The sequence below is a fragment of the Gymnoscopelus braueri genome (assembly GCF_963280865.1).
Source record: "Gymnoscopelus braueri genome assembly, chromosome: 12".
NCBI lineage: Eukaryota > Metazoa > Chordata > Actinopteri > Myctophiformes > Myctophidae > Gymnoscopelus > Gymnoscopelus braueri.
In genome coordinates, this window is record NC_137614.1 from 13,533,565 (window position 1) to 13,548,057 (window position 14,493).

General features: G+C 40.6%; 1 protein-coding gene across 1 annotated transcript; it reads left to right on the forward strand.

Moving 5' to 3' along the window:
* The first annotated feature begins 225 nt into the window (after positions 1-225).
* slc26a10 (solute carrier family 26 member 10) lies at positions 226-14,447 on the forward strand. Its single transcript, XM_080444487.1, has 18 exons — positions 226-515; positions 1,811-1,921; positions 2,939-3,096; positions 4,666-4,830; positions 5,643-5,795; positions 6,970-7,052; positions 7,154-7,301; positions 7,687-7,800; positions 8,555-8,632; positions 8,917-9,012; positions 9,657-9,763; positions 10,076-10,145; positions 10,899-11,081; positions 11,657-11,711; positions 12,047-12,135; positions 12,262-12,316; positions 12,629-12,735; positions 12,919-14,447. The coding sequence occupies exons 1-18, from the start codon at positions 248-250 to the stop codon at positions 12,955-12,957; spliced, it is 2,079 nt and encodes a 692-aa protein (XP_080300613.1). The 5' UTR covers positions 226-247; the 3' UTR covers positions 12,958-14,447.
* Positions 14,448-14,493: the final 46 nt, after the last annotated feature.

The window sequence follows — 14,493 nt, forward strand, 5'->3', positions numbered from 1 at the left end:
AACAAAAAGGTTCAGGCTATGAGCCATGTCATTGGCCAAGGAGCGTCTGACAGGAAAATCCAACGGCTCTTGATGCCAGCAGGTCAGTCAGAGCCTGATATAAATGGAATGCAATAGACAACCGCTGTCTATTACTAACCGTTATAGACGTTGTCTGGCAACGTCTATCTGAGTCATTCTGCGAGGTCACTTGGATAGGATAGGAGACTAAACCACTCATCTGTGTGGTGGGGGACATTGGGACAAGATGAGTGCCTCAGTGGCCGTCTACAGGAACATCTACACGGAGGATCGCTTCAAGCAGGCGTATGGCAGCGAGCAGAAGCCCCCCGGGGAGGGCGTGCGGCTCCGCGAGAGGCTGGCCGGGAGCTGCAGGTGTTCGAGGCGCGCCTGCCTTCACCTGCTGAAGGAGAGGGTGCCGATCTTCAACTGGCTGCCCAGGTACAGGCTGAAGAAGTGGATTTTAGGGGATACGATAGCAGGGCTGACCGTTGGGATCCTGCATATTCCACAAGGTAAAGTGAATAGATACACATCAGGACAGGTAGCCTAATGTAAAGTTTCAGGCGATACTTTGTATCCTCCTGTCCTGAATCAGGAGGATACAAAGTATGTCCTGAAACTTTAAATTTGGCTACACTGTTACTTTACTTTCTAGCCTTCTGTTGGCTAGCGATTTGATTTAGGCAGTGGTGTAAAGTATCTAAGTACATTTACTCAAGTACTGTACTTGAGTACTATTTTGAGCCATTTTTACTTCACTTGAGTATTTCCAATTTGCAATACTTTTACTTCTACTCCACTACATCTCAGAGGCAAATATAGTACTTTTCACTCCACTGCAATTATTTGAAAACTTTAGATACTAGTTACTTTGTAGATTTAGATTATTATTACAACATATACATTAACCACTCCAATCCTATACATTTCGGCCATTTGAAAATAGCAGATCTACAAGCTCACAATGCACCACGATGGACACACTGTGAGCTTGTAGATCTGCTATTTTCAAATGGCATTGACATTTAAAAACTTGTGAAATGGGACATTCTGCATAATGAGTACTTTTACTTTTGTACTTTAAGTATATTTTGATACCAATACTTTTGTACTTTTACTTAAGTAAATTTTGAATTCTGGACTTTTACTTGTTGTAACAGTCGTATTTCTACATTGCGGTATCTTGATACTTTAAAAACCACTGGATTTAGGCTACCTTTTTATTCTGTCTGGGGTTTGATGTCATGTCTAGTCATAAATGTCTAATTTCTGAAAATTTTAAGGTAGGGTGTAAGTGATATTTTTTGGTTTAACTAAGTTATTTTTTGTTGTTGTTAAAAGGTAAAAGCTCTATATTCTGATACTAGTATTCACTTAGAGTGTTCAATAACATCTCTCCAGCTCTTTAATAAACAGAAAATAGCCTATATTTGCAGGTGGGGTGCCAATTTCAGCCAATCAGGAGAGAGTACCCATGTACAGTATCAGCTTAAAATTTTTCCAGTTCCAATTCACTATCAGAATATAGAGATATATATTTAACACTTATTTAAACAAAACAATATCACTTACCCTACCTTTAAAAATTAGTTAAATATTTTACTTTTTTATTTAATTTTTCATAAGTAAATAAATAATGTAATAATAAAAAAATAATTCCGTTTTCATTTAATGAGAAATGTTTCATCGTAGTATGTTGATATGTTGATATGAGTCAGCAGAGAGAGCATGTATGCAGCAGTAATTCTGACACAATGCATGACACACTTTGCTGAATTTCATGCACAAATCTCTTTCTCCACGACAGGCATGGCCTTTGCTTTACTCACATCAGTAGCACCAATATTTGGTCTGTACACCTCCTTCTTCCCCGTGGTGCTGTACATGCTGTTTGGCACAGGGCGCCATGTCTCCACTGGTAAGAAGTCTGAACTACACCCTACTTACACTGTAAATGCCTGAGTGATAATTAAAGCAGCGGTTCTCAAACCTTTTCATGTCAAGGACCCCTACATTTATGTATTCATCTGAAAATGTTTTTGAAAATATTTTTGTGCCAGGGATTTGTGTTGTTGAAACATTTAAAAAATATACCAAATTATTTTTGTACTACAATTTTTCTAATAGCAGATCTACAAGCTCACAACGCGTGCGTACAGCGTCACACAAAAGCATCAAAAGTATCAAAAGTAGCAGATCTGCTACTTTTTGCTATTTTTGAATTTGAATCCTGAAAATGAACAGTTTTCGACATATGAGGATTCCACCCGACAGAGACGCCATACAGATTTGTTTCTAAATTCAAATAACATTCTGTTCATTAAAATAAGTTCTGTATAGCGGTTTGGACTCTTGACTTCCACCCATCTGACTTGGGTGCATTTTCAGAACATGTTTTATTCTAATGGTCAATCCATCAATTGTGTTTTCCGGCTTGGATCAGTGGAAATAATGTTGTATGCTTTGTATTGGTATCTCAATGAAAACTATGTTTTTAAGGGAAAATGCCATGACCATTTTTTAAACAATATTTAAATATTAATGTTATATTATCATCAAAATGTTAGTGTTTTGTCAATTATTTGGGGGCCCATTTTGAATATCCCCACCACCCACCTGGGGGCCCCTGGTGTAAATGACGTGTTGCTACTATAAATGATCTTGTATGTTTACCCTTTCACATGCTCTCTGAGGGAAGTCCTCATGTAAGTACACATTCTGTTAACAAACTTGTCAAAAAAAGGATTCAATCAATCAATCAAAACCATATACAGTATTAACCATTTAAACCCCAGTATCTGTATTGTGAGGAAAGCTTTCGCAGAAAATAGCAGATCGACAAGCTCACAACGCGTTGCAACGCATCACACATTTCAAACAATTTGTCCATAATGTATTTCCATAGAGTTTTTTTTTTATGTCGCTTGTGTGTCAGGTACATTTGCAGTGGTGAGTCTGATGACAGGCACTGTGGTGGAGCAGCTGGTTCCCAGTCCTTTGGAGCTGAACTCCAGCAGTCCTGAAGCAGCGGACTTTGAGGCCCAGAGGATCGGGGTGGCCTCAGCTGTTGCACTCCTCTCAGGTATCATGATGGTAAGTCGATGAGAAAAGTGTGTCATCTACACCACTGATTCTCAAAGACCAGTGGTTCCCAAACTTAAAAATTTCAAGGACCCCTGACGGTGTACAAATGGAACCAAATTCCATTTGTATACTGTCAGAGTTACAGACCTGTAAGGGTCCATTTAGAATCCCCTTAAGGAACCCTTAAGGTGACTCTCCATCAAACAGACTCGTTCAGACTACTTCAGACTGCAACAGACTGGTATTTGGTTGGAAAAAGTTGGCATTTAGTCTGTCAGCAGACGTGCCCATTGATATGCTAATGCGTTTTAACTTCCAGCCCAATCTGGGAACCAATCGCCAAATAAAAAGGAAAAACCTTCGACCCCAATTTGAGAACTACTGTTCTACACCAGTGATTCCCAAACACTGGGTCGGGGCCTATTCATGGGTTGCAGGCCCATTTTTATGGGTCACAAATAAACATCCCTTTATTTTTTGTTTCCTACATTTTGTAAGATTTTCTAAAATGGACCCCAAAAATTCAAAAGTTTTCATGAAATTAAAAACAAATTGTTTTCCTTATTTTTTCAACATAATTCCATAAATAAAAAAATCGAAGAAATTCCATAAATAAAACATTTAAAAACCCTTTAAGAAGTAGTGAAAATAGCAGATATGCAAGCTCACAGTGCTTGTAGATCTGCTATTTTCCAAACCATTTTAACAACGCAAATCTTGAAAGGGGGCCTGGCTCAAAATATTTTCAGATGGGGGTCCGTGGCCGAATACATATTAATTGGCGGTCCTTGACATGAAAAAGTTGACTTAATTGATTGGGTTCCCCCAGGGCTCTATATTAGATCCGCTCCTTTTCCCCCCTCAACACCAAATCTCTCTGCCAAATATACAGTAGCAGATCTACAAGCTCACAAGGCATTGTGTTGCGAAGCGTTGTGAGCTTGTAGATCTACTATTTTTGCGGTTCATAATATTGCACAAGATCAGAAATGTATTTTGGCCCTAAACCATTCAATGCTTTATAAACAGTAATATTTTTAAATAGATTATTTGTCATACAGGGAGCCAGTGTAAAGATCTAAGAACTGGAGTAATATGTTCCACTTTCTTGGTGTTAGTAAGGACTCGAGCAGCAGCATTCTGAATCAACTGCAGTGGTCTGAGATACGTCTAATATCGTCTCTTTCTGTTAGGTAGGAAACCTCATATGTCCAAAACTTACTTTTCAGGATTCAAATAAAAAGATTGCAAAAGTAGCAGATCTACAAGCTCAAAATGTTTCGAGCTTGTAGATCTGCTACTTTTGATACTTTTGTGTGACGCTGTAGCATGATCAAGTAGGGCATTAATTTACGAAAAAATACAAAAAGTTAGAACCTGGAGATAAGAGGTTTCTGCCCCGACAGCAACGATATACAGTAGCCTACTTCTCCCATGAGCTCATGTAATAAACTTCTATCGTTGAAATACTCAAGTGTATCCGTCCTACTCAGTTTGCGTTAGATCACAAAATTCCCGACACACCTTACATCTGGTTCCATAAAGTAACAGGATCAATTGGTCATTGTCTCCCTGTAGCTCTGCATGTTTGGTCTTCAGCTCGGCTTCCTCTCCACCTACCTGTCGGAGCCCATCGTCAAGGCGTTCACCAGCGCTGCAGCGTTCCATGTCACCGTCTCACAGCTGCAGAGCATGCTGGGACTGCGACTCCCTCGTTACACTGGGACCTTTTCCCTCTTCAAGGTCAGCAGTACTTTACGATGATCATTTTGACCATTATTCTGGATTAGGTACTTTTGCTAGAATCCTTGGGTGGGTATTTTTCTTGTAGCATTTCTGTTGAATGATATCTTCAATGTCAGTAACCTACTGTCTGTGTCAATTCTGTGCTGGCAGTGGATCAGATAAGGTTCAAGGTGTTCTTTATCGATACATCCTGTGTACAGCTAGCCTACATATGAATAAAAAACATGCTGTTCTTGTCCTCTCAACATTACAATAATAATAATAATTATTATTATAAACATATATTCAACAAGGAAAATAAACAAAAAAAGGAATAATTAAGAAGGAGAGGAGTTTGACCATTGTCCAACACTTAAAGGGATAGTTCACCCCCAAAATTACTTTTTTCCTATCAATTACTCACCCCATGGAGAAAAAGAGTCTCCTTTGTGTCTCCTACTGGAACCCACTGCTCGTCATCAAATCATTGAGTTATGAATGCGACAAAAACTAAAAAATATCCTTGAATTAAAGTCTCCATGGGGTGAGTAATCGATAGAAAATAAGTTATTTTTTTGGTGAACAATCCCTTTAAGGTACTTACTTGAAGGTGCATTTTGCAAGTTTTTTGCTCCAAGGTTATAAACGTGTCTTGTTCAATTCCAGTGGGAGAGCTTTGATTCATCTCTTTCCCCTTTTCTGCCCAGACTGCATGCCCTCAGTTCATTCTCTTCTGTCCTGTCCTGAAAACAAAACAAAACCTAACTGCTTTTATTATTCAGTCGTCTTCAAGCGCTTTGCTGACTCTGCCACTGTTTGATGTGTTCCAGACTCTAGCATCGGTGATGGAGAACCTTCCTCACACCAACACAGCTGAACTGCTCATCTCCATGGTGTGTTTGCTCGTCCTGGTGCCAGTCAAGGAGATCAACATGCGCTGCCGGCAACACCTACGCACGCCTATCCCTGTGGAGATCATCACGGTCAGTCGGGCAACGCGTGATATTTAGGTTATCGTTGCTGTAGTCTCGCATAGCCATACGATCGGAGATCACAACCTACTGATGTATCTGGGGGAAAATCAAAAATGTATATATGGGTTTGAACAGTGGCGTTTTAACTGCGCTTAACTAAGTGCTTTGAAAACAAATCATATCAAGTCCCTACCCTGAAGTCTTTGCATTGGTTCTGCATTACAATTTATTGAAACAAATAGTTTCCATCAGCCAGTTTTAGTTTTAGTTAAAGGTCATCAGATGTATCGGTAGGCGGAGATCTCTGATTGTCTGGTTCCACAAGACTGTTGTTAACTGCATCAAAGGAAAATCCTAAATAGCGTGATGCACAATCTGGAGTGTTAACACTCTCAGAATGAAAGCTGCAGTCCATGACTTTCACGTCGCTGCTGTCGGGCAGAAACCTTGTATCTCCATGTTTCAACGTTTGTTCGTAAATTAATGCCCGACTTCATCATACAAGTGTGTCACACAAAAGTAGTGAAAATAGTAGATCTACAAGCTCACAATGCCTCGCACCGCGAGGCGTTGTGAGCTTGTAAATCTACTATTCTCACTATTTTAAATCATTTTTTAAATAATAATAAAAAAGGTTAAAAAAACGGTTTTGGACTTACACGGTTTCCACCCGACAGCAACGATGTCCTACCTGGAATCAAACCCAGGTCTCCCACATGAGAGATCACATTTCTACTGCTCTGCCAACATCCATGCTTGGTCAGGGGAGATATTGCGCTATGAGCTTAAGTTGTCTACACTAGTTGTCAACCAGTGGGTGTCCTACCCGACACCGACCCGGGTCTAAATGTCTCAGTGGAAGAATAAGGAGACCACCTCCAACCACTGCAGATGTGCTAGTTATGTTGTATTATAAGTATATACTCTATACCACAGTGGTTGTAACACCTTTTTGGCTTCAGTACCCACGTTTTTGATTACATGTGGTTTAACGCTTTATAGATGCAGGTTCACACACAAGTTTGTCAGTGTTTTATCTTTAAACATAACAGTAAAATGAATTATTCCATTTTACCATACTGATTGTTTGAAATAATAATGACATTGAAATAAGGTTTAAATCTTTAAATGGACATTTAATTGTGTGAGGTGACACAATACATTCCCTCATTTTGTTTTGCAGGTGATTATAGCCACAGGAGTAGCCTACGCATCCTCTCTGGACACTACTTATGGTGTTCAGATAGTTGGCCATATCCCTGCTGGGTAAGTCCTGGTAGATTTGGCAAAGTTCAAAAGACATGACGACGAGCCCACATGACTCCCTGATGACTGACTTCAATGTACTGTAACTGTCATTTCCTCAGGTTCCCACGTCCACGGATGCCTGCCTTGCATACCTTCCCTGACATCGCTGGAGACACGGTAGCCATAACGTTCGTCGGTTATGCTGTGTCCGTCTCGTTGGCAATGATCTATGCTGACAAGCATGGATATTCTATTAATCCCAACCAGGTATGATCATTGATGTAATGTATATTATGTGCTTAATGGGGCTGTGTCCACAGAGTGCGCCTTTTGAGCTGGCGGCGCCAGTCTGCCATGTATTTCTATGGTAAAAAAGCAAAATACATGTTTTGGGTGAACTATTCTTTTAAGTGTAAGGTCTCACGTGGAATATGACATTATTATGGACAAGCAACTCTGTATAGAAATCTGAGCCTGATTCATACTTCATCGTACGACGGTGTCCTAGGCCGAAAAAAAACCCCAACAGCAACAACAACAACAACAACAATCTCCAAGCTCACAAAGTGTTGCGATGCAACTTGTTGTGAGTTTGTAGATCGGCTATTTTCTGGCAATAACTCCGGCTTTATTTGTTTGTTTGTGATTGCAGGAGCTGCTGGCCCATGGCATCTCCAACACCGTGTCCTCCCTCTTCACCTGCTTCCCAAGCTCAGCCACTCTGGCCACCACTAACATCCTGGAGAGCGCTGGAGGATTCACGCAGGTGCAGTGATGGAACAAGTACTCACATGTTTTACTTAAGTAAAAGTATCAATACTGCAATGTAGATTATTATACTCTGTTACAAGTAGAAGTCCCAATATTCAAAATGTACATATTACTTTTTGAGAGGCAGAAGGTCAAACTGAAGGGCCACGGTGGCCATGGCTTTCATGGCTCCCCAGCTACAGTATAGACCACTGTTTCCCCAACAGTGGGTCGGGACCCATGTTTTGGAATTGAACCATAAAAAAAACATCTTTTAAGAAGTAGTGAAAATAGCAGATCTGAGCTTGTAGTTCTGCTATTTTCACTACTTTGGGCTCGCGGGCAAACATATCATTTCTCTTTTGGGTCTTGAGCTAAAACGTTTGGGAACGACTGGTTCGACAGCTTGTATTAGACAGCTGTAGAATTCTGTACAAAATCTGTACTAATCTAACTACAAAATACTCTGTCCCTTACACAACATATTTTCAAATGGTGGTCCACAGCCTAATATGTACAAATTTGAGGGTCCTTGACATGAAAATATGTAAGGGATGTATTGTAAGGGATACATTTACATAGTATCAACACTTGCCCTTGCTCTGACATTAAATTGTATGTGCTCAGCTCCACCACTGAGGCAGGGGTGATTTCTGGTTCATGCATGCTACATGATGATACAGTAACATCTGTATCTATCTATACAGACAAAGAAGCCATGGTAAAGTTGTAAGTGTTAGAATATTAAATATGTGCTTTCTATTCTCCAGCTCTCCGGCTTGTTCACCAGCTTGGTGGTTCTGATTGTCCTGCTGCTGATTGGACCGCTGTTCTACTTCTTACCCAAGGTGTGTGTTTGTGTGTGTGTGTGTGTGTGTGTGTGTGTGTGTGTGTGTGTGTGTGTGTGTGTGTGTGTGTGTGTGTGTGTGTGTGTGTGTGTGTGTGTGTGTGTGTGTGTGTGTGTGTGTGTGTGTGTGTGTGTGTGTGTGTGTGTGTGTGTGCGCGTGTGTGTGTGTGTATGAAAAAGAGAGACACAGCGTGAGAGACAGAGAGAGAGAGAGAGAGAGAGAGAGAGAGAGAGAGAGAATCCATGACCCACTCATGTCCATCTTCTGTCCATGTCTTTTCCCAGGCAGTGCTGGCATGCATCAATGTCACCAGCCTCAGGCAGATGTTCCTACAGTTCCGGGACCTACCTGACCTGTGGAGAATCAGCAAGATAGACTTCGTAAGGCCATTGATTCATATATCAAAAAACTGTAGAGAACGCGTTGCACCAGCAGCCTAGTGGTTAAGCCTCCTTTATACTTGGTTGCGCATCGTGTCTCGTACCGAATATTCCAGATCTATAAGGTTTGTGTGTTGTGATGCACTGTGTTGTGACACGACTGCTATTTTGGGTGCGAGACAGCTAAGTATAAATCAGGCGTCAATATGTAATCATCAACATCCCCATCAGATGGACTGGGAATGTTGGCCTTTGTTGCATGTCACCCCCTCTCTCTGCCCCTGATTTCCTGTCTCTCTTCACTTTCCTGGCTAAGTAAAGCTATAATGGTGGAGAGAAAAAAACTAGTGCAGTTAATACTGTGATCATGGATTTGATTAGTTTATAGACTGGTTCATAAACAGCTTTATTTTATTGAGTTGATAAAGCATAATTAAGAAACTAGTTCAGGCAGAAACTGGAGTTGTGCTGCTAAACATGTGATACACTCTTCTCACTTCAACACACGTTCGTACAACTCTACAAACAAGCATTTGCGTGGTTACTTCACAAGACACAATGTACATTCATTCACGTTCAGTTTCAGTGCTGATTATTGTGTTGTCATAATCATAACCTGGTATTATGAACATGTCTTTGTATAGGTGGTCTGGGTTGTAACGTGGCTGTCTGTGGTGGTCCTCAACGTGGACCTTGGCCTCGCCATCGGCGTGGTCTTCTCTATGATGACCGTCATCTGCAGAACACAGAGGTGCATACAGTATTTGCTTTGTACAAATTGCTTGTTGATTAATGAGCAAACCAGCCAGTGCCCTCCAGTGCTCCAATGCTCCATAAATGTGTTGCAGAATATGAATGCATAAACAGCAAGCGGGAAGAGTGTAACAATAATCGTGCTCATTATGCCCTGTTATAGGAATTTATTTGTGCTTTGTTTCACTGGGTCGTGAACTTATGGAATTCATTATAGGCAATATCTACTCATAACACTGAGCCTGTGTTCCAGTATTTTTAATGCTATATTCTATATTGATCACCACAACACTGCCCTATCTCCACACAGGGCTGGTTGTTCAGTGCTTGGCCGGGCCAGCAACACAGAGATCTACAGACCCATGGAGAATCACAGCAAGGTTAGAGGACACCTTTGATATCATCGCTGTCGGGCAGAAACCGCTTATCTTATTTGAACCTTTTGTGTTTTTTCCCCGCAAAATAACGGCCTACTTGATCATGTCATCGCGTCACTGCAACGCATCAAAAGTATCAGATCCATAAGCTCGAAACGTGTCGCGACGCGTTTTGAGTGTTTAAATTGGCTCTATCTCCTCCAAAATCTCTCCTTTGAGACAAATTCTTCATCACACTGATTCTTATTCTAGCTGCAAAGAAGGTCTTCCTGAGTTTTACATGAATCTTCTATATCACTGTTTAACGTCTGGTATGGGGCCCGCCAGGGTTCCAAATGGACCCTTACGGGGTCTGTAACTCTGAGAGAGTACAAATTGAACCAAAATAGACCCCAATCGACACTGTAAAATCGTATTTAACACAGAGAGTGTGACCCTCACAGGTCCATTTGTACACTACAGACCTATTGGACCCCCTGGTGGTCCCCGAACCATTAGGTGACCTATCCAACACCAGGGTATGAATTTCTCAATGGAAGAGTAGGGAAACCACTTCCAACGACTGCAGATTATGCTACTGTAGTTATGTTGCAACATACTCTACAGATTGCATCTTTAAGACATGTCAGACAGTAACCCATTCATGAAGGCAAAAAGGTCAATGTATTTTAAGACACATTGTTTTAATCAACTGATCAAGGGCTGAGGAGTTATCAGTCTCTTTGTGAGCTTGTGGTGATCTTGTTGTCTCCATAGTGCTATCAGGTGCCAGGCGTGACCATCGTGACTTACAATGGGCCCATCTACTACGGCAATCGCAGCTTCTTCAGGGAGGAGATCAGCAGGCTTCTGGGGCTGACGCCGGAGAGGATCCGCAGCCGAGAGAAGGCCAGGAAGGCTATGGAGAGGAGGGAGAGAGAGAGCACCGTCAACACAGTGGTGAGGCCAGTAGGACACATAACCTCACCCAGTCAAATCTATTCATTTAATTGTTCAAATGTAACCAAATGGGCCGTGTCACTTTAGACATGCACATATGAAACTGTGATTTTATATAACTGCTGCTATTATACTGTATTTGCTGGATATGTTTTCTGCCTGCACAATAAGCATTTATGCCTGCTGTAGTGCCATCTAACCATTGCCAACCACTTTATATTATTTGATTTGACTGTGCCTTCTTATTATTTGACCCGTCAAATCCTTTCCTCTCTATTCTCTCTTTCCCAATTCTTCCTGTAACTGCACCTTTGAGAGTCAACACAACAAAATATGTCACCCACTCTTTTACACCTTGTAATTGTGTAATATGACATTGAAGAGGATTCTTCTGATGCTTATTCTTCTTCCCTTACAAGGTCTATCTTCTTACATTTGTATACTCTCAGAGTTAAAAGGGATAAATGAACACAGAGGATTTGACTGTGTACAGGGCTATGGTCTACATACTGCACAAGTTATACTGTCAATCCCCAGAGCACAGTTCTGATTTTTCTTATTCAATCCTTTTTCAGGAGAGAGGTGTTGCAAATACATCATTCTCATCAGAGAATGAATTCTTTAAATCCGGTGAGCATTGAAATTGTTATTTATTTTTTGCCCCACACACTATAATAAATGAATAATTTAAAACGTAATGTTTCATGAATACCTCTACCTATTGACTTCCCTACCTTTTCCTACCTATTAAAAAATGTCAGTGATATACTGTACAGTAAGTTGCCTTATTTTGAAGAAATACCCTTATAAAAAATCATAAACAATTATGGCATGTTTTGCTTATGTAAACACCAGTTCTGGTCTTAAGTATAAGTCACATTATGTTGAATTGCACATAACACATAACACATTTTCCTTGAAAAAAAGGTATTTCATATAATGACAAATGTCATCTTTCCATTCAGAAATAGCAGAGAATGACGTCCAGGCAGTGTTAATCGATTGCAGCAGTGTGATATTTGTCGATGTTGCTGGAGCCAGACTTTTTATACAGGTGAGTTTGCTAAAAGCACAAGACGTCACGTGTACAGGACAAGGACAGGTCACGTTACAATTGCCCTTTGTTGTCTTATGGGCAGAGACTTGTTGTTGTTCATTCTTTGCCCTTGACTTGTTGCAGATGTGCATTGAATGCCAGAAAGTGGGGCTCCGCATATACCTGTCAAACTGCAATGGTGAGGCTCAATGTGAATGTGTGTGTGCGTGTGTGCATGTGTGATTAAAGCTGCAATCCTGAATACATTAATGAATGTGTTGCGTTGTGAGCTCAAGGGTCCTTGAGAAGGTTCCATTGTACAGTTAAATTAACACTGAGCATTTTACAGTGCAGATTGGGGTCCCAAAAAATCGTATTTGTCGTATTGACAAAGAGATTTGGTACAGAGCCTACTCAGGTCCAGTTGACTAAGTCGAGAGGGTTTAAGCGGTTATATGGATGAATTATCATCTGGTGACTCTGTACTGATAAAATGTCTCTCTACCCTCAGAGGGAGTACTAAAGATCCTCACGTCAAGTGGCCTGATGAACTACATGAACCCTCAACACATTTTTGTTACAGTCCATGATGCTGTGGTTCACATTCAACAACAAAAGGTAGGATACAGATCTACAACAGCACCTCATTTTCAGTCCCGCTTCCAGTTAGTCTCGCATAGATGATCAGAGATCTCCATCTACCGATGTGTCTGGGGATATCTACATTAACACATTTCAAATAACAATGCTGCAGATATAACAAAAACAATATGATTTTTTCATGTTTTATCTACCATCCAGGAAAAACCTCCAGAAAACACCAGCACTGTTTGGGTGTGAGGCGGAGGATCTGTGTGTGTATATAGGGCAACATTCACAGACCACCTTGACAGGTATCTGAATAAACTGGTCAAAGGCATTAGGATGTCACCTTAAAGCTAAATTAACACTTTGGTAGATGTTTGGGTATTGGCGAGATATCTTCCAAAAGTTGCTCCATTGTTTGGAAATTGATATACCAAAAGTGTCTCCTCACTGACTTACATCGCACTGTGAAACAGGTCTCAAACTCGTTTTAACACAAACAAAAGCAAACAAAGCTTATTCTGCCGTTATGTGACGTTACACAACTCGACACAGCTTTCTTTTTTCATTTTTTTATGAAAATCAAGATCATCTGGACCAGGATCACGTAAATTCAACATGAAACTGAGGTCAGTTTGTCACTCTGTACTGTATACCAGTGTTCTAGAGACTTCATAGCCTATTGTAGCACTACGTTATAAAATGGGTTGGTCATCTCGTTACAGTGTTACCATTATTTTATAGCAGTATCTCAGATATATTAAGTGCTCGTGTATTTGGGTGTGCTTAATCCATATTCTATTTGAAAATCGCTCAGAAGTTCAGAGGTTGAACCCTAGCGTCCCTATTCTGGGGGAGAAATTTTGACGAAAATAGCAGATCGGCTATTTTTGTTGAAGACATTTGGTGCAGAGGGAAAAAAGCTAGAGATGTACCGATACCATTTTCTCCTTCCCGATACCGATTCCGATCCCCATAACGTGCATATCGGGCGATACCGAGTACCGATCCAATACCAGTGTGTAATTTAAATAAATCTAGGACAGTGTTTCTCAAAGTGGGGTCCAGGGACCCTTACGGTTCCTTGAGGGGGTTCCAAATGGACCCTTACAAGTCTGTAACTCTGAGAGTGTACAAATGGAACCAAATGGACCCTTAAGGGTCCATCTGGTTCCATTTGTACACTATTTGTACACTCTCATTGGTTATGGGGGTCCTTGAAATTAAAAGGTTTGACAACCACTGATCTAGGAATAAATAAAAACAATCCATGAATAATAGTTTAAGTGCAGCTCCATGTTAGAAAATAATAATTTAAATTGTACAGTAAGAATATAAAACAGTAGTGCAACATCAATTCAAAATATTACTGTAAATGAAATCTCATCATGTGAAATTATGTGGTATCGGATTGGCACAGACAGGCATACTCGGCGACATGGATACCAGCATTTTAGGCAGTATCGGCAGCTCTTCCGATACTGGTATCGGTATCGGAACAAAAAAAATTGAAAAAAGGAGGGGACCAAAGTATAGACCCCAGGGGGACCCCGGTGAACTGGGTATAAGTGGATAATAGAGTTGTCAGAACAGACACACGGCACTCCCCTTACTTACGCCATCTGCTGGACTCTATGAAAAGAGAAAACATGGTTTATATAAGTTTATATAATAACTATGAACGTTTGTGATAAATGTTTGTTTTTACTATATCATTACGTTGTACTTCTCACATATGCTGGAAAATAGGCAAAATTGTGTATTTATTTTAGGTCTTCTTTTTGCCAACTT